The sequence below is a fragment of the Balaenoptera borealis genome, assembly GCF_965194805.1.
Source record: "Balaenoptera borealis genome assembly, chromosome: 15".
NCBI classification, from domain to species: domain Eukaryota; kingdom Metazoa; phylum Chordata; class Mammalia; order Artiodactyla; family Balaenopteridae; genus Balaenoptera; species Balaenoptera borealis.
In genome coordinates, this window is record NC_138871.1 from 62,266,750 (window position 1) to 62,288,284 (window position 21,535).

General features: G+C 42.1%; 1 protein-coding gene across 4 annotated transcripts in view; it reads right to left on the reverse strand.

The window, feature by feature from the left end:
* The window catches only part of VIT (vitrin), a 133,229-nt gene that overhangs the window by 80,839 nt on the left and 30,855 nt on the right, over window positions 1-21,535 (reverse strand). For all 4 annotated transcript variants that reach the window (XM_082356753.1, XM_082356751.1, XM_082356754.1 and 1 more), the window contains exons 2-3: window positions 17,287-17,356; window positions 8,001-8,066 (exon numbers count right to left, since the gene is read on the reverse strand). In XM_082356753.1, the coding sequence (XP_082212879.1) occupies window positions 8,001-8,066; window positions 17,287-17,338 (118 nt within the window). In that variant the 5' untranslated portion in view covers window positions 17,339-17,356. The remainder of the gene's footprint in view (window positions 1-8,000; window positions 8,067-17,286; window positions 17,357-21,535) is intronic.

Genomic DNA, 21,535 nt, shown 5'->3' on the forward strand with positions numbered 1-21,535 from the left:
ATAGCCTCCTAGCTTGTCTTCTTCTTTCCATATTGCTCACCCTTTGCCTCAGCCCTTTCTCCATTGAACAGCCAATGTGATACTTTAAAAATGTAATCACATTTCATCATTCTCCTGCTTAAAACCCCTCATTGGTTTCCTGCTGCCCTAACGTCCAAGCTCCTTAATATGTTCCACAAGGCCCTAAAGGATCTAGTCCCTGTATTCCTCTCTATTTACTCTCCTACCATGGTTACTTGGATGATGAGAAGTTACCAGCCAGCAAAGGTCTAGGAGGACCTTCCAGGCAGAAAGAAGAACCAGGACAAAAACCTTGATGTGGGAAAGGGCTTGGTGGTTTGAAGAACATGAAGGAGGCCAGTGTGCCTGGAGCACAGTGTGTGGGCTGGGGTAGGTCCATGATGAGGTCTGGGGAGTCAGCAGGGGTCACATCACATGGGCACTGTGTGAATTAATAGTCCCACTGTGACCAAGGTGTCAACAGTTGTTTTTGCTAGAACTCTTTTCAGAACTGCACAATATTATTTTCAGAAGCAATTTCCTTTTTCTTTTTGGAAAATTCCATTTTTAAAAGTTGGGATACCATTCACATACCATAAATTGGTCCTTTTAAGTGTACAATCAGTGATTTATAGTATATTCACAAGTTTGTGCAACCATCATTATCTAATTCCATATCTTCATCATCTCAGAAAGAATCCCAGTTAGTAATGTCAAAAGAGAGACAACAGGCCCAACATAGAGTCACTCGTGCAAAGCTCACGTTACCAAACCGAGACAATGCCTAACCTAACTGCAGTTTCATTCTTTCCCAGGAATGTAATCTTAACAAGTCCATCTGGAATTTCCTGGTCAGCACCAGTGAGGTAATCCACCTGACAGACTGCTGTCATCCTCTAAAGGAAGGTGACGTTGCCTGAAACAATCAGCTCTGCTAGAATAGTTCCCTGGTTCCCTGACCAGGGATCGAACCCTCGCCCCCTGCAGTAGAAGCTCGGAGTCTTAACCACTGGACCGCCAGGGAAGTCCCTAAAAGTAACCTACTTTTAATTTAGAAAGGATGTAATACACACTTTTTCACTTGACTCTTACAAAACCCTGAGAGGCATATTGTCCTCATTTTGCAGAGAGATAAGTTTATTTGTTCAAGCTCAGGTACCAGGAAAGTGGCAGAGCCAGGCCCTGAACTCATACCCTCTGGCTCCAGACACAGAGCTTTGCCAGCTCCACCTGGTTGCTTCTCCCATTACTGAAGAAAATGAGTTAAATGGTTGCTTCCCTACTCTAATCCTACGAGGCTTTTCTGAACTTGAAGATCACTGACAACCACTAGTGGGTAAATACAGGATATGTCTTGTAAATAGGTTGTCTGTCTGGGTGTGTTTGTGTGTGTGTGCATTTGTGTGTGTGTCTGTATACATCTGTGCATGTATCCCAAACACCTGCAAGGCAACTCTTCTAGTGCAATTTTCCTTGCATTCTTTGCCTGTTATTTCTGAGAACTGCCATGGCAGAGCTTATTCAACTGAAAAATCTACAACACAGAGAGAGTCCACCTCCCTTCTCACCCACACACCAGAAGGAGGGCTAGAGAGTTAATCCACTTCCTTTTTCATGGTGTGAGAAACGGCACACACATCAATCTGTGTGGAGAACACACTGGTATTGGTACCAAGTGTCTAAGGAGCAAGCAAACATTGGGGGTTCCTTACAAGTTGCTATAGCTAACGACATGTGAGCCCAGTGAAGAAGCTGTGCGCTTGCTACACCCAAATCCTACAGTCACAGAGCTGTATGTCTTCAACAGTGTCCAATGGACTCAATAACCAAGTCCCAGAACAATTACCTCTCCCTGCTGAGGCAGTACCTCTGGGAATTATCCACCCTTTCCAGGTTGATTGCAAAAATCTTTCCATGCCTTACATGGTATTAAGGTTAACTTATTGGAGAGAACTATGTGAATTAAAGGTTATACATTTCACCCCAAGTTAAGACTATTTCAACAGACTCCAATGTAATGGAAATATTTCAGAACATGGCTTCACTGCCTGTGGGGAATATCTTGCTGTTGTTTATCTTGCTGACTGTTGTCTTCATCATGTCGATTTCCTGCTCAGAACACTTTCAGTGGTTCCCACCCTCTAAAGAATGGCAAAAAACAAAGCTTCTCAGACTGGCATTGCCTAGTCTTAACCCACCTTCCAGTTGCATCTCCCACGACTCCCCAACGCTTAAACACAGTCACGCCCCTCACTGTTTCCTGACCCCATCTTCCCCATGACATCTGGGCTTAGGGCACCTCGAAAGCCCTTCCACCTACCTCTGCAATTCCATTTATTTTTCATATCCTACCTTAAATGCTCCTTCAAGAAACTGGTATGAATCCTATTGTAGACCCCTTGTTATTCTTTTGTAGCATTTACCACATTTTGCTTTATTTTACAGTGTTTTGTTTTATTGTTGTAATTCGTCCAACAAATACCTAATGAGCACGAATTATTTGGTCTAGTTGAGAAGACAGACTGTATAAAAAAGCTCTTAAAATAATGTGCAGTAAGTAGACAGCAGAGGAAGTGTAGCATACAGGAGCCATCTAAACTGGTTTTTTGTGTGTTGGCAATTGGTGTTGGGTCCAGGAAGGCTTTCCTTTGCATAATTTTATTTTACCTTATACAGGATGGGGTGCTCACTGAAGTCAGAGACTTTGCAGGATGGACAGGCAATAAATTGTTGGAGTTAATCATCACAGCTCTCACCTGTGTAACACTATCTCATCTGACCCCACTTTAGGCTAAGGCCATTGCTTCTGGAGCTCTTCTGGGGCTTCCTTACATGTAGAAAAGCTATTGAGGAGATTTTACAACTTAAAAGCTTTTCTCTCTCTAGCACAAACACTCTGCCAGACAGGGATCGTTCTAGAGTTGTTGGTAGACATAATTTATGGGGAAACATATGATGTGTTTATTACAGTATGGGCTAAAAGGTTTATGAGTTGAAGAGTAGGCCTTTTTCAAATGTGGAATCTAACATAAATGAAGTTAATCCTTAAAATCTATAAGGTATCTTGACTGCCTTAGGAGAAGTGTTTTATGAACACACCTAAACCCTTCAACCATTATTTGTAGCCTTCAACAGTCAAGAAAAGTGCAACCACGTTTTGGTCATTTGTTAGAAACTGCTTGAGTAGGTTTAAGCTGACTAAATATACTCGTGAGGTACCTGTGGGTAAGATCGGATCTATGGCTCCCAAACATAGCAGGAAAATGAGAGCCTTGAAAAAGTCACCTCTGTAAAGAAACTCGGTAAAACTCTCATTCTGTACAGTATGGTAAACTTTACCCTGCACCATACAGCAGGTTAATTTACTAAGACATTAACTTATGCTTATTCTTATTGTATTTTTCCCCTTACTATTCTAAGAAGGTAGTCAGACTTTTGTGTTCTCCTATCTCTGGAGCTCAAGGTTGCAAGAGAGGGCAGGGGTTGCCTGGCAACTCTCCCTCAAGGTTCTGGGAATTAGTTGCTCGGAAGCCTCCTCGTTTGAGGGGATTGGGCTTGGTCAGCCCAAAGAGTGATGGAGAGAAAATGACCTTCCAAGACAGGGAAGGTGGGAGTGGGCAGGTAGGTCCCGGTAAGGGAAATGCCCCTGTTCCCTAAGCAGCTGCCTTGGATCAACATCACTTTGGAACCGTACCTGATGTGGTGCCCCTCTGGGTAGAACCTTCGGCATAGGGCTTCCCCACATTTGCCAAGATCCCACCATTCATGAAACAATGGAGCTACTCAGCTTATAGGAATAACATGTGCTTTGACACTGAGCAATGCAGGGGCTCTCTCTGAATGTTGTAAATTGCCTAAGGCTTCCAATGCCTGGAGCTGGGAGGGAGCAAGCCCTTGTAATGATGGAATTTTAATATCTCAGCCCTAGGCAATTGGCAGTCTGGAGTCAGACTTGATTTGATTTAGAAAATAAGATGCTGTGGTAAGCCAAGTGACGGAATAAAATTGTACCCAATACGACTGTGTATGTGAGAACAAAATACTAGCTTGGAATGAATGGTCATGTATGGGTGGGAGGAGTAGATCCGTAAGAACTAGTCCCATTTTTATTTATTTTTTCATCTTTGCTTTCCCTTTTGTAAAAGCCCCATGCGAAATTATTTTCAACATGTACTACCTTTTTTGGCCCAAAGGGCCTCCAGTGGAGCTAACCAAGGTCCATAAGGGCTCCTGGGGGCCATGGGTAGACCAAAGAAATAGAAAGAAGGAAAAGGAGATGAGAAGAAAAAGAAATGAGAAAGCAGAGGAAGTAGGGAGGAGAGAAAGTGACAATTACCTAAAGTAACAGTAACCGTATGCATAGACAGAATAGATGCACTAGTGTGGCCGTAAGGTCTCAGGCCAAGCCAAAGGATTAAGCTCATGCATTTACTCTTTTTTCTATTTTCCCACATTTCTTCTACTTTACTTCCTATTCTGTCAGCCCTTGATTATCTTAACACCTCATCTGCCTCTAGGCAATGGATACTTAATTCCTAAATGGCTAGCTTGCCACAAGGCACTGGAAAAGCATCTGGTGTTGAGCCTCACAGAGACCTGAGTTTCAAATCTGGCTCTGCCAACTCATGGTACCATGTCTGGTCACTAGATCCTCTCAAGAGCCGAAAGCAGTGCTATGTGTGTAGTAGGTGTCAGTAAACTGTCCTCTGGGCAAAACTCTCAAACGACCTCCTCCTTGTTATTTTACCTTCAGTCCTCTGGGTGGTGAAGACTTTTAGTCCTGAATAAACACTGGTGAAAACTGAGGGCTGGCTAGGAAAGAGGCAGAGGGCACTGAAGAGAACCCATGATTTCACATTCACATCTGTAAGCATCCCTGATCTTGGGTACGTCTAGTCCAGCGGTTCTCAAATTTTACCAGGCGTCGGAATCACCTGCAGAGTGCAAGGTCTCCAGAACTCTGATCCTTGGATCCACAAATATTGATACTCACCTCCAGAAGGAGTTTAGGGGTCTCCAGGTATACAAAAGACACTCAGGAGGTCCATGTATTTATTTTTCCAGGAGTTAAGAGAAGTTGTAATTGTTCTGTCTTCTACTTCACTGTATAAGTTTGTGTGAAATTCTGTCCAGACTTGGTAGATACTTTCATTCTACCTGTATATGAATGTCTATCTGTAATGCTTACTCACTAATATATTGTGTACTCTCTCTTCTCTCTTCATATGCTGGGACAAAGGGATTTTTGTTGGGTTTTGTTGTCAGGATTGTTTTACTTCCCTAACACAGCCCTAACCATCCTACTCTTCTCTGAAAACCACCCTCCCAGCCTAGGCTGATGCAGTTAGAGTTTCTCTCCCAGGAACTTGGGATCAGGGCTGAGAGACATGGTCTGCATGAACCAGGGGGTTGGGGGGTGGATAGTGAGGCAGACATGCAGAGAGAAGCAGAGGCACCAATTCTTGAGATCTTTCCACCTGGGGTACAGTCCCAGTGAGTGCGAGCTGCCCTCCCCACCTTGGGTTCTGCGAGACACCTCATGTCATGTGAGCTACCTCATGTACTGCCAAAATCTTTTCTGCTTAAGCAAATTGGCCTTGGATTTCTGCTAACTGCACCTAAATAATCAGCACTCAGATATTCCCCATTGCCCTCATTGATGAACTGCAGATTCCTAGACACAGTAACAAAGCTCTTCACGATCTGAAGCCTGCTTACCCCTCCATCTCTTATCTCAACACATGCGCCTCCCACTCTATACCTCAGTCATATGGAACTACTTTTTAGCTCTTTCTCTTCTTCAGGGCTTAGGCATGCTTTTTCTTTCTGCTTGTAACACTCTTTTCCCCTCATCTTTGCCTGGTCAATCCCTATTAGGCCTTCAGATATCAGTGTAGGTGTGTCACTTCCTCCAGGAAGCCCTCCCAGATACATAGCTTTTTTCTCCATATTCTTGGAGTACCTTTAGCTCCCGAGTCCTAGCACTTACATAAGACACCATAATTGCCTGGTGACTTGTCTTTCTTCCTCTCTAGATTTTGAGCTCTGTGAGGGCACAGTCTGAGTCTCAATTGCTGTTGTATCTGGGTGTCTAACCGTACCTGGTACTTGGCCAGCACCCAATAAATACTTGTCAAGTGAATGAACGATGTACCTCCCTTGCTATCAGTCACCTGCCCCAGTGGCAGATTGACAAGGTTGAACAGAAAAAATGAAAATTACTTTGGCCTCAAGGTATAGATTACCATTTGGAAATACTCCTGAGGTAAAGAATCAGGTAACACCATAGTTTGGGAATATCCTATTACATTCATTTTATATTTTTCCCTCTTATTTAATGACCATGACAGAGTTTCTAATTAGAGAAAAGGCCTCATGCATACATTGATTCAAAAGTGCTGTATCACTAGGGAGATTTTGAGAATAAGGTTAGAATTTAGCATATCAGAAGTTGAATCCATTTGAGATCTCTCAAAGAGGTTTGCCCTTGGGTCGTTTAGCACAGACTTTCATAGTCACTGAAAACTGTTGTCATGGTAATCATGGAACCTTTTATGATTTTTGTAGACGAGTTAATGAAGATACTGGAAACAGCCCAAAGGAATTCATACTTGGGTGTGCATTTGTTTCCATATTAACCCAATCACTGTTTTGAACACACATCTGCCCCTGGCCTGATTCTCTTGGCTCTCCTTCCTGACAGGAATAAATAAACAACTGATTCCTTTTTAGTATTTCAGACTAGGAGGCTGTGGATGGCTGCCCTTTTGGTCTCATTTCAACAGGAAGTCCTGCACAAAGGGCTTAAAGGAACAGAAGAAAAAAAATGCTGCGTGAAACAAATCTCTTCTTTTATTTCAAAATTTTAATGTTGCTGATTTAAGGCACATAAATCTAATGCCTGTACAGAAGTTTCTTTTGTAGACAGCACAGAGCACTGAATATACCTAAAGTCTTTTTCTTATGGTCCTTCATAAATATACCTTAATTCAAGCGTCCATCAAGTCTACAAATTTACATACAGATAGCTCAGTGTGCTCACAAGATTTGAGTGTGAGATTTTCCATTTATGTCCTGTCCTGCTAGTTCTTTCCCAATATCCATTCTCTCTTCTTTCCTAATAATAGTACTCCTTACTTTTAGCTAGGCATGCAGATGCTTGAAATCAAGACATTTCCTATTCTCCCTGAATTCTGGTCAATGGTATTTAAGTAGAAGTGGTGTATTTGACTTCCTGGACTTGTCTTTAAAGGGAGTAAGTATGTGCCTTTCTTCATCCCTTCCTACTGACTGGAATGTGGACATGATGGATGGAGCTGGGGTAGCCATTCTGGACAATGAGTTGAGAGCCACGTTGAGAAAAGCAGAATGACAAGATAGAAGGAGTCTATGTCCCTGAAGATTGTGAAGCTCCCATAAAAGCCCAGACTATGTTTACAGGAGAGAGAAAGAAACTTCAGTCTTATCTAAGCAACTGTTATTTTGGCTTTTCTGTCATCTAACCTTAACTATCACCCAAAAATGAAATTAATTATTCCTCTTTCCACTGATTGGGTGTGAAACTTTTCTGTGAGATTACCCATTGATTCCAGGGCACGCTGGAAGGTGGGCAGGTCTGCTGGACTTTTGCATTAGCCAGACTGAATTTTCTGGTATGGGGAATTGAGACAGAATGGCAGAAAAATACCTACTCCAGCTTAGGCATAGAGACATAGTGTCACCTGGTCTTTGTATGTGCATTTTGAATTTTTCTAATATAGTAGAACCACGTATCTACCCTAAAATAAGAACTCTTATTTCAAATGCTTTTTGGAATGAAGTAGATGACAAATAAGAATCATTACTAATTAGTCTGAGTGCAAAATATTGAGATAAGACACACAAAAAAAACCCCAAAACAGAAAAACCCCGAACTTTCCAAATTATCTGAAATAAGTGTAACAGTCCTCCACATGGGAGACACAAGTCTTGTACCAGTGAGGAACTGCAACTTTACTTACTGAATTTGGGCCTTTTAATCTTCTTTGTCATTTCTTTATTTGAGTGTATTCCGGTCACCAGCAAAACTACATGAAGAAAATGCAAAAAATCTAATCAATATTATTTCACCTAAATGCTTTCTCTCTTTTGACCTTTATGTTCGCTTCAAGCATATGTTAAAGTATTCTCGTTAGTAGAACTAATTTTCCCTTATTTTATGGTTGGGGAAATAAGATGTATACTTTGTGCTTTTCTTAGCCTCTGCTGAAAGGGCCTTTTAAAAATACCTCTTGGATATCTGTCCTGTGTTTTTGTTTTTGTTTTTTTTTTAATTATTTATTCATTTTTGTGTGCATTGTATCCTCACTGCTGCGCGGGCCTTCTCTAGTTGCGGCAAGCGGGGGCTACTCTTCGTGGCGGTGCGCAGACTTCTCATTGTGGTGGCTTCTTTTGTTGCGGAGCACGGGCTCTAGGCGCGTGGGCTTCAGTAGTTGTGGCTCGCCGGCTCTAGAGCTCGGGCTCAGTAGTTGTGGCACACGGGCTTAGCTGCTCCGTGGCATATGGGATCTTCCCGGACCAGGGCTCGAACCCGTGTCCCCTATATTGGCAGGCGGATTCTTAACCACTGTGCCACCAGGGAAGCCCCTGTCCTGTGTTTTGCTGTCTTTAAATTTCACCACACCAGCTCCACCATCTCCACTTTCCAAAGGCAGGAACGTGGGTCTGGCAAAGCCCACTGATTTGCTTGGTCCCAGGAATAAATTATAGAGGTAGGATGAACACCCAGGCCCTTCCTGTTCTCTCTGCTCCGTTCCACACTGAGTTTCCAAATTCCCAGAGAACCGCATACGCATGCGCGCGTATGCACTTGAAGTGCGCGCATGTGCCTGCGGGAGAGACGGGGAGGGCCTGATGAACGGCGTCCGTACAAAGCCTCAGAGGAGGACTCATTGGAAAGGAAGTCAAGGAGGAGGGGGACTGGGGAGATGAGAGAGACTCCTCTCTCTCGCAGGTATGGTGCGACCTGACTGTCCTTGGTGGTCCTTCCAGCCCCAATTGGTGCTGCGCCCCCCAGAGGCCAACTGCAGGTAGGTGAGCTTCCTTCTCAGAAACGAGCAGAACCTGGATACTGCTTTTCAGGAAGCAAAACAATAGGGGAAGAAAGGGGAACTGTTTATCCCTTTAAGTTTAAAGTCGCGTTGCTAGTGTGAGCCTTGTGTTTTTTGTTTTTTTTTAAAAAATTATTTATTTATTTATGGCTGTGTTGGGTCTTCGTTTCTGTGCCAGGGCCTTCTCAGAAGTTGCGGAGACCGGGTGCCACTCTTCATCGCGGTGCGCGGGCCTCTCACCACCGCGGCCTCTCTCGTTGCGGAGCACAGGCTCCAGACGCGCAGGCTCAGTAATTGTGGCTCACGGGCCTAGTTGCTCCGCGGTATGTGGGATCTTCCCAGACCAGGGCTCGAACCCGTGTCCCCTGCATTGGCGGGCAGATTCTCAACCACTGCGCCACCAGAGAAGCCCAAGCCTTGTGTTTTTAAAATATAACATTGACCGAATTTTTCTTATTACCAAAATAATACATGTTCCTTGTAGGACAGTAAAAAAACACACAAAAACAATACTACAGAAAATAACGGATGAAAGCAAAAAGTATAATATTTTCAGGCTTTTTCTCTATATATGTATGTATTGTACTTTGAAACAAACATTTGATGATGCTTATACTGTTTGCAATGTGTCATAAGCTTATTTCTACTTAAGGATATATAGAAACATTTTTTCTTGTCATTTAATGTTCCTCTCATAATAATTTTAACTGCCTACAAAATATTGCAATTCATGGACATACCATAATTTAGCCAACTCCTGATTTAATATAAATAGCTTTATCTTTGCATGGATTCCTTATTATTGCCTTAAAATAAAATTCCAAATAGGGTTTCTTATCTGAAAGATATGCCCACTTAAATTTTTGATATATATTGTGAACATTTCTCATAGCAATTTTTTAATAATGTCTGAAAATGCTCACTTCTCTGTACCTAGACTAATTCTACCTATAAACAGAAAAGCATGTTTTTCCTTTCAAAAGGCTAGTCAGTCTCTATTCTTCTTCCTTCCTTTCCAGGCCTTCTTCTGCCTTACCCACCCAAAGATGATACTGCTCTAACTTACCTCCATTTTAGCTACTTTTTTGAGAAACCCACTTTCTGGATGGAGTTGGAATTCTGGAGGTGAACATGAGGCAGTAGAATAATTAAAATAGGTATTTTACTTCCTACTTTATGTGTTTTTTTTTTTTTTTTAACAGAACACAGATGCTTGATTAAAGCATAAATCAGGACTTAGGCATTCTTGAATTGGCAACTGTCTTTGAAGGAAAAAGTGGCAATGTCACCAAGTGTTTGTTAAGAAAATTTTTTATTTATCTTATGATTAGCTGAGCTGTGCCAATGATGTAGCTCCTGAATTATCCCGTTTTGACTATTAGCACTAGCTGAGGCCTGGACAGCCTGGATACCGTGTCCTGCAAGAACAGAGCCATGAAAGAGAACTGAGTGAAAACCAAACGTCTAGCCAAATAGAATGAAGGCAGACATTTTTTAGGTGTTATTTACTTCTGGGGTTTGCGTAGGGTGGTATGTCCTGGAGGTCTGATTTTTATAGTAGGCTCTGTGTCATTTAACTCTGTCTAAAGACCGCATCTTCATTTTATACACAAAAATAAATAACTAGAATATTTTTTAAAAAACAAGTACGAAATAAATATATAGAAAAAATTATGCGCGTAAAGCAGAGGGAGTAAGTGAAATAGTAGTAAATTTGGGTATCAGTTCTTGGTGGAAAACCAAATACTGTCTTTCTGGGGCTGTGTACCCATGGCACGTGGTTTATAAGTCTTGGTATCATTAGGACTATAAATATTTCAGTTAAGACCACCCCATCACTCGCATTTTCTCGCCCAAGACCCTCCAGGCTGAAAACATGCAGAGCTGGGTTCAGTTTTAAGCAGTGGTTAATAAAGTCATTATTTTCAGTGGTACACAGAGGCCCTCCCCTCAGCTTAGATGCTTGTTAATTAAAGCTCCCCAGAAGCCACTCCTCAAGGGGAGGGCTGGTCAGTAAGGCTGCAAATGTGCTTGTGCCCTGAAGCAAGTCATTGCTCATCTGCAAGACCTCTCTTGCTACCTTGGAAATGGTGACTTGCGTGTGGAATTTGGGTGAGAGAAAAATCAGTCTTGTGTTCCTGTTCTTAGGAAGCCTGGCAGAGCACTGAGATGGATGACAGATGCTCACTTCAAAGTACAAAGCAGAACACAGGTCTGAAAGCCCTTCCATGGGAGTAGTTAGTTATCTGGCCACAGCTGAGGCCATTAGAGTCTAGAGTCCTTGAGGAAATCAAGGCTAGAGTCTGAAGTTCCAAGGCAACCATGATTTACCAACTCTGGAGCAATACTTCTCAATTTTTAAACATTCAATGTTCCAGCTTTGAGTAACATGAAAAGTTCTCACCTTTCGCTAGTTGTGTTTGAAATTTCAAAACAAATTAAATACTGAATTTATTTTTTCAAATAAAAATTTTCCTCTGCTCTCTTTCTCTCTAATGTGGCCATCAGTATGATTAAGATAGGTGAGGTGCAATTGTTTTAAAATTCAATTTAAGTAAATTATCATCCACATAATTTATAGAGAAAATACAAATGAGTTAGCTTGAAACAATGTTCAGTCTCATTAATGATAAAAAATGCAGGCTAAAGCAGAATGACAGGATATTTTCTCATGGTGTGTACTGAATACTGAACACAAGATTATACTTAATCCTGGCATGGATTTGGGATTAGGGCAGTCCAGTACATTGTTGGTAAATTCTAAGCAGGTGGAGTCATTCTGGAAAGCCATTTGGTAATACATTTCAGTAGCCTTAAGAAACATTTATATTCTTTGTCCTAGAAAATATATACCTAGTAATATATCCCAAGTTATAATCAGAGACATAGACAAGGATTTATGTATAATAAAAGGTGTTCATTACAGCATTATTCCTAATAGCAATCGGAAATAATGAAATCTTGGAAATGTCCCAACAGTAGGGGAATACTAAGCATTTATTACAAATTATTTTAGCAGAAGATTAAATGACCTGGGAAGTTCTCAGCTCTAACTTTAAGCATGATGCTGACAAAATTAGAATATACGCAGAGAGAAATACCTGGAACAAATATACCAAAATTTTAATAATGGTAGAATTATAATTCCTATTTTATATTTTCTGTATTTTTCCCATTTCATAGTAAAGTTCTTACACATAAATGTTCTATGTTTTATGTAGAATGTTTCTTTTCGAATTAGAAAAAGACAATTGTTATTTGATTTGGTCATATCGAAATCAGATAGACTTATAATAATGAAAAGTGCTTTCTAAAATCATTGGCATGGTTAATAGGCACTTGTGTTTCACTTTTCCTGTCAGTATTAAGTCATAATCAGAATCCATTTATTTTCAAGAAAAGACATGAAGTGCCAGAACATTTAACCAATTATCAAATCAGTAAGTACTTACTGAATACTTATTACGTGTCTAGAACTTTTATAGGAATGCTTCATTCTAGCCCATAAATTTCTTGTGTGATCCCTTAGTGCCACTCAAGATACTAACTCAGGTGGTGTTGACAGGGACTCTCCTTCACCAAACTTTACTCAGACTCCTCTAAGCCCTCTTCTCAACTAGGCTTTGACCTTGGGCTTCTGTGTCTGTCCTTGTTGGGCCTGCATCACTTAGTTTTAGCAGGAATCTTGTTTAGAGAGAATCCTCCATCCTTGATACCTGATCACCCTGGTCTGCCTTTAGCAAGAGTCCTGTCTGGTCGGTTTAGCAAGAATCCCCTGATTCCCATGAAATCTCCTCTTAGTAATTTCCATCCCCTGACCCCTGCAAGCCGCTCCTTGGCTATAAATCCCCACTTTTCCTTGTTAATATTCGGAATTGAGCCCAGTACAATACTGAGGTCTCCTTTCCCCTATTGCAATGGTTCCTGATTAAAATCTGTTTTTACTGCTTTAAATACTGTCCAGCTCTGGTTCTCTTGAACAGTGTCCACAATGCCTTCCTGAAAACTGATTTATTAAGCAGATGATTTAAAATCAGCTCAAATTTCCCCTATGCTTTGCTTTTGACTTACTTACTTAGTGAAACATCTAGCATGAAATATATCAGAGCTTCATTGCAGAGACAGGATAACTTATTCTCTATAATCACATAAATCACAAAATTATGCTTCAGATCATAGAATATTGAAGCTGGGAGGAGCTTTGGAGGTCATCTTTTTATTTTGTAGAAAAGAAACCAAGGTCAAGGTTGACATCTCAGCTAAAGTGGCTTTGGAGGGGGAGGGGGCAGAAGTTGGAAGCAGAATGCAGGTTTGCTGGTGCAGCCTTAGGCTTTTTATGCTACTTTCTCCCCATAGCGCAGTCATTGATTACTTGTGGTGCTCCGATGACAGTGGGCAGCATACAGCTCTGCTACATCATAAATTTAAACATATTTAGAGTGACCATGCTAGCTCTGATATATACCGATTAAACACTTAATTAACATTAATTTAGAGGGCTTTTGGGGGATCTTTGGATGGTTCTCTGTGATATTATGATGTATGATAAATATATATTTTGGTGTTCCGGCCACAGTTCCTGCCTAACAGCTCCCAAAACCCTTGGAATGTCCTGAGTGATGAGAGCAATGGGAGCATCTTTTGTTATAATATATATATTTTTTACTGGAGTAAAATTGCTTTACAATGTTGCGTTACTTTCTTCTGTACAATGAAGTGAATCAGCTCTATGTATAACTATATCCCCTCCCTCTTGGACCTCCCCCCGCCCATCCCACCCTTCTAGGTCATCACAGAGCACCGAGCTGAGCTCCCTGTGCTATACAGCAGGTTCCCACTAGCTCTCTGTTTTACACATGGTAGTGTATTTATGTCAAACCTAATCTCCCAATTCGTCCCACCCTCCCCTTCGCCCCCTGTGTCCACATGTCTGATATCATATTTGATTTCTTGTCCTCAGTTCCTGAAATCAGAGCCATAAAGGTGAAATGGGTGTCTTGTTTTTCATAATAAGCCCCCTTCAATCACAACTGAGTTTATGTTAATGAGGTGGCTTTTGAAAATCCCCTAAAGATGAGGGAGCTAGTTGCCAGGGAAACCAACTGTGAATAGAAAGTTGGAATTTTCAGTCCCATCTCCTGATTTCCCAAGAGGAGAGAGGGGCTGGAGGTTGAATCAATCACCAATGGCCAGTGAGTTAATCAATCATGCCTATGTAATGAAGCCTCCATAAAAATCCAAAAGGAGAGGGTTCAGAGAGCTTCCAGGTTGAGGGATGAGAGCTCGTCCATGTGCCACCGTGCTGGGCCCAAATTCCACGGGGACAGAAACTCCTTTGTTCAGGACCTCGCCCTATGTATCTCTTTATCTGGCTGTTGATTTGTATCCTTTAATATCCTTTGTAATAAACTGGTAATCTAGTGAGTAAACTGGTTTCCTGGGTTCTGTGAGCTGCTTGAGAAAGTTAATCAAATGCAAGGAGGGGGTCATGGAAACCTCTGCTTTATAGCCAGTCAGTCAGAAGCACAGGTGACAACCTGACTTGCAATCGGCATCTGAAGTGTGTGTGTGTTGGGGGGCGGGGGGCAGTCTTGTGTGAGCCCTTACCTGCAGGATCTGATGCTATCTCCGGGTAGGATGGTGTCAGAATTGAGCTGAGTTGTAGGAAACCCAGCTGGTGTTGAGGAATCACTTGGTGTGGGGAAAAAATTCACACATAGGAATTGGGTGCAGAATCAGACTCTGAAACCTGAAAAATCCAACATCCCTGACAAGAATAATTTATTTACCAATATTTCTTGAGTGCCTGTGAGATGTGCTGAGAACTGAAAATGCAACAGTGAGCAAGACACGGCTCCTGCTGTCAGTATCGTACAGTGGCGGGGAGGCAGCCTCATGACGAGGTGAATGCCATGGAGTCGTGACTAGAATCAATACAGGGCACCAGGGAAGCCCACAGGGAGAGGGTCTGATCAAATGGAGGGCAGAGGAAGCTTCCTGGAGGGCCAGTAGGGGGTGTGGGGGTGAGAGGAAGAACATTCCAGGACAGGGAACAGCATAGTCAAAGACCTGGAAGGGAGAAATGACTCCACCTTCAGGGGAATGAGAAGGTCAGCACTTCCCACGTCCCTGGAAGCCAGGCTGGGCTCTGTGGTAGGGAGGAGAGCAGGAGAGGACGGCAAGAGCCATATGAGAGAGGCCTTGCCAGCAAGCAAGGCGCTTTGAGAGATGTGGGCTCTGTCATAAAGACAGAGGGAAAACACTGAGTGTTAAGTCAGGAGAGTGGGATCAGATATGGGCTTTAGGGAGATTAATTGGGGTGTGGTAGAGAATGAGTTAGAGGGGTAAGGATTTGGGGCAAGGGGGCTGTCACCGTACTGAAGAGGGTTTCGGGGGACTTAAGGGAAATGACCCTGGGATGGAGACAAGCAGATGAATAAGAGAGATTCCAGGGAGGGGCATATAAGGACATAAGAGAATCTGCGATAGGAGTCTCCCTTTTCTACTTTGATTTCTTGCTTTGTGAATGAGCAACCCTGAGGGGAAAACGGTTTTGCAGAAGGGCATGCTGAGAGGGGGCAAGACAAGCAAGGACAGTCAAGTTCTTCTTGGTTCCATGATGTGGGGGACATGGCAGAGTGTGAACCAGCCTCAGGGTTTCTGTGTTTTGTTTTGTTTGTTTTACAGTAGCTAAATCCTTCCTATTCCTAACCCCTGCCCCACTGTCATCCCACCCTGTGTTCACCCCTACTAACCTATAGGTTAGTATGGGGTTGCGGGGAGATAGCCTCTCAGAAGGGCAAGGTGGAAATGAAGGACCCTGTGCTCTCAACGAGAATATTCCTTAGCAAGTTGGTGGTGGAGTCAGGACCAGAGCCTTATCTTCCCTCTGACTCCCAGCCCAGTCTCCTTCCACCATGCTGAGAGCCCCTTGCCTTCCCAGCTTTGTCACCTCTTTCTCTTCCAGTCCTCAGTTCTGCCACTGTAGATTCCCTCTGCACAGACCTTGCACATTCTGACTCTATTATGGGTTAAATTGTGTGCCCCCCTCCCTAAATTCATAGGACTTCTGTTGGACTTCGTGTTGAAGTCCTAGCCCCCAATACCTCTGAAGGTGACCTTAATTGGAAATAGAGTGGTTGTAGATGTAATTACTTAAATTTAACTAAATTAGTTAGGATGAGGTCATCCTGCTGGAGTAGGTTGGGCCCCTAATCCAATATGACTGGTGTTATAAAAAAGGGGCAGTTTGGATATAGACACAGACAAACACAGAGGGAGAACGCCATGTGAAGGTGAAGGCATAGATTGGGGTGATGCCAAGGATTGCCATAGATTGCTAGCAAACCACCAGAAGCTAGGAGAGAGGCATGGAACAGAGTTCACTCTCACAGCCCTTTGAAGGAACCAGCCCTGCTGACACCTTGATTTTGGACTTGTAGCCTCTAGAATTGTGACAGAATAAAATTCTGTTGTTCTAACCCACCCAGTTTGTGGTATTTTGTTATGGCAGCTCTAGCAAACTAATATTGACTATCTAAAAGGCCTTTGTACCCTTCTGTGGCAATAGTTTCACAGTGACCCACAGGATCACTCTGCCTGACACAGAGTGGCCACAGCACAGTGGGGTCAAGATTAACCAAAGATTACCCTTGGGCTTAGTGCTAAACCCATCAGCACTTTTCTTTTGTCTGGCTGACCTGCTGCTCCTTAAGGGCCTACCCTGAATTGTGTTCTCTGTTGATAATATAAGTTTAAAGGGTTTCATCTCTAAAAGTATGAGTTGCCAATGGTACAAGTAAGGCCATGTCAGTGATAAGAATTTTTTTTTTTGGAGAAATTAAGAAATAAGTTCTCTAAATTCAGAATCTGTAAATATGCTTTATCTGAAATATTTGCTGGTTGCTGAATAACACACACACAAATATGTGTGTATATATGTGTGCTTAATATATGATATGTAGACATACATATGTATACATATGTTTGCTTTATATGAAAAATATATAGACATACATTCTGAATTTGATCTACATTTAACATTCTCAGTTAAACATTTCTCCAAAATGTTTATCATAAAAAGATACACTGAACTGTTTATATGCTCTGTCTTGGTTTAAATCTTTTGTTGGCAAGATTCTTTGGACATTAGGAGGATGTTAAAAGCGTATCCAGATACACATATAAAAGTACTTACCAAGGAACATTTCAATAACAGATGCCTTCATGGTGAGGACAACTATCCCCATAAATATCAAAATGGCACCCTAGAGAGGAAGAAACAATAACATCATTATATTTCAGCCAAGAGTTCTGAATTGGACGCACAGAGTGTAGGGAGGGGCTGCCTCATTTTGCATTGCCCTCTGGAGTCTTAGGATTTCAAGCTGCGGCTTTCTGTAAACAACTCATGGAGATGGCAGTGGCCAGCCGCACTGGTACCCAGAGAGGCTCTTCTCAGAAAACCTGTTCTAGCCACCAGCCTCCTCTTCTTCAGAGATTTGGTCTTAGACTAAAGAGGAAATAATTCCACAATTTCCAGAATATGTTCACCAGTCTTCAAATTAGGACAAAAGCCACACTTTCGGTATTTAGAGAACATTTTTAGATTACACATTGTGGGGTTTTTTTTTGTTTGTTTGTTTTTAATAAATTTATTTTATTTTTGGCTGCATTGGGTCTTTGTTGCTGTGCATGGGCTTCCTCTAGTTGCGGCGAGCGGGGGCTACTCTTCGTTGTGGTGTGCGGGCTTCTCATTGCGGTGGCTTCTCTTGCTGCGGAGCACAGGCTCTAGGCGCGTGGGCTTCAGTAGTTATGGTGAGTGGGCTCAGTAGTTGTGGCACACGGGCTTAGTTGCTCCGTGGCATGTGGGATCTTCCTGGACCAGGGCTCGAACCCGTGTCGCCTGCATTGACAGGTGGATTCTTAACCACTGCGCCACCAGGGAAGTCCTACAAATTGTTTTAGATTACAAAAACAGTTCACTCAATAAATATTTATTAAACTCTTATTGTATGTCTAGGGATGAGGTGATTAAAATTGAATTAAAAGATAGTTCTTGCTCTTAAAAGACTTATAGTTCAATAGAAGTGAGAAAACATACCTGGACAGAAATAACCATAACATTAGAGAGTGTGCAGGCCCCCAAAGGGAGATTAAGGGGAGTTTATGGACCAGTGGTTCTCAAACTTTGCTGCATATTAGAATCATCTGGGAGTTTTAAAAGGCCCTGATGCCCAGGATGCATCTCAGACCAATTGAATCAGAACCTCTTGTAGGTGGGGTCCAGGCATCAAGCGTTTTCCAAACTCCACAGGTAATTCCAATCTGCAGCCAAGTTTAAGAACCAGTGGTTTAAAGCAAGGCTTCCAAATCTTAATGTGCATATGAATCACCTGGGGATCTTGTTAAAATGTAGATTCTAATCCAATAGGTCTGGGATAGTGTCAGAGAGTCCCCAAGAGGTTAGGGAATTTAGAGGAGGGAGAGATTATGTCAGCTGTGGGAATAAGAGGAAGCCTCTTGGAGGTGGCAGCAATTGGGTTAACTCTGAAAGATGAAAATAGGAGATGAAGTGGCTCCAAGTCGGGGGGGAACAGCATCGACAGAGGCTCAGAGGTTGGAAAGCAGAGTGGATACAAGGATGCTATTGAAGCAAGATTTTTTTGACCCACCTCCTAGAGAGATGGAAATAAAACCAAAAATAAACAAATGGGACCTAATGAAACTTAAAAAGCTTTTGCGCAGCAAAGGAAACCTTAAACAAGACCAAAAGACAGCCCTCAGAATGGGAGAAAATATTTGCAAATGAAGCAACTGACAGAGGATTAATCTCCAAAATATACAAGCAGCTCATGCAGCTCAGTATCAAAAAAACAAACAACCCAATCCAAAAGTGGGCAGAAGACGCAAATAGACATTTCTCCAAAGAAGACATACAGATGGCCAAGGACTACATGAAAAGATGCTCAACATCACTAATCATTAGAGAAATGCAAATCAAAACCACAATGAGGTATCACCTCACACCTGTCAGAATGGCCATCAAAATATCTACAAACAAATGCTGGAGAGGGTGTGGAGAAAAGGAAACCCTCTTGCACTGTTGGTGGGAATGTAAATTGACACAGCCACTATAGAGAACAGTATGGAGGTTCCTTAAAAAACTAAAAATAGAACTACCATATGACCCAGCAATCCCACTCCTGGGCATATACCCAGAGAAAAGCATAATTCAAAAAGATACATGTACCACAATGTTCATTGCAGCACTATTTACAATTGCCAGGACATGGAAGCAATCTAAATGTCCATTGACAGATGAATGGATAAAGAAGATGTGGCACATATATACAATGGAATATTACTCAGCCATAAAAAGGAATGAAATTGAGTTATTTGTAATGAGATGCATGGACCTAGAATCTATCATACACAGTGAAGTAAATCAGAAAGAGAAAAATACCGTATGCAAACGCACATATATGGAATCTAAAAAAACGGTACTGATGAGTCTAGTGGCAGGGCAGGAATAAAGACACAGACGTAGAGTATGGACTTGAGGACGTGGGGGAGAAGAGGAAACTGGGACGAAGTGGGAGAGTAGCATTGACATATATACACTATCACGTGTAAAATGGATGGCTAGTGGGAAGCTGCTCCATAGCACAGGGAGATCAACTTGATGCTCTGTGACGACCTAGAGGGGTGGGATAGGGAGGATGGGAGGGAGGCTCAAGAGGGAGGGGATATGGGGATATATGTGTACTTATAGCTGATTGACTTTGTTGTACAACAGAAACAAACACAACATTGTAAAGCAATTATACTCCAATAAAGATATATAGATATATATATGATGCTGTTGATCCGTAAGGGGTTCCCTCTTAAGGCTACGGGGAAACCCTAGGAGGTTTATTCACACCATCATTAATTGAACATATGATCCCCGTTGAAAAGACAAGGAAACTAAGGCTTAGAAAGATAAAATGTCATACCCACGGTGGCCAGGCAGTGAGTAGGATTAGAATGGAGGTGGGAGTAGGTGGGAAGGATCTGCCCTGGGCTTAGGCGATAAGGAGTAACATTGTCTGTAGAGAATTTAAAGACTTAAAGTTGGTCTGCTCTTTATTATCCTTATAAACTAGCAATTCTAAACAATGTCAGTGATAAAGCACTCTTCCTCTCTGGGGCAGATGACTCCCACTACATCTGCTCCACCCATGCCACAGCTGTGTGGCTTTTAGGCTTTAGCTGGCATTCATAACCCTACCCTCTGCTCTGTCCACAGGTGTGCTAGGAAAACTGCTGTCTGAAAAAAAGCCCCGATTTAGCCCATTTGTCAATTTCTGTGGCATAAATCCTCCCACCGTGGCTGAAGTTGAAGTCACCAAAGTGACTCACTGCATGGAGATTTGGAAAGAGATAAACAATCTGGTACTAGCTAGGTCTAGAGCAAGCTTATATTTAATATGTAGATACAGTGCTGTGCAGAGTTTATTAACAAAAAGCAATGATTAGATTATGGTTGAGGTAGTAATACAAGCACTTGATGCAGTCAACTTAAATAAAACTGGTAGATGAAAGGCTTTATTACAATTAAATTAGGCAGCAAGAGTAACCCCAGACAGAACTGATCACTTTGTTAATTTCCAGCAACAGTTGCAATGTGTTAAATTTCCCAATTAAGGTAGTTGACCACTAGCTAAGGAAAAGGCAAATACCCATCTTTATCTTCAAAATAGAAATAGTCACATATATGATTGGCAATTTGATACTTAATTAGCTGGGTCATATTTTGGAAATAGTGTGATGACACATCATTTTTTTGTCTTATATTAATTAGAGGAGCTGCAGATCAACTCACATGTTTTCAGGCCTAAAAATTTAATTCTCCTGTTGGGATAAATGCAGTATATCAAGCTACCCTACCCGACCCACCTTACTAGCTCCGCTAGTTGGCTGTTACCATATAGCATTGGACATTTTGTCTGTGAGTCATCATAGATTTCTCTTTCTCTCGTACCCCACATCTTTTCCATCAGCGAAGCCTGTTGGCTCTACATTCATAATATATCCAGAATCTGACCACTTCGCATCATCTTTACCATTGCCACCTGGTCCAGGTCATACCCTCTTTCACCTGGATTAAAGCAATTAGTCTCCTAACTAGGTTGTTTCCTCCTTCTCCTACAATCCAAAGTCCACACAGCCAGCCAGCGTGATCCTGCTCAAAGTAAGTCAGTTCATGGCATTCCTCAGATCAAAACTTCTGTGGTTCTCTACTTACTCAGAATAAAAGCCAAAATCTTGGCAAGTGGCTCAGGAACCCAATAGATTTGGCCACCATTGGCCCCTCTGACCTCTCTTCCCTCCATTCGCCTTCTCACTTATTAAGCTCCAGGCACACCTCTCCCGTGAGGGTCTCTGTAGTTACTGTTAACTCT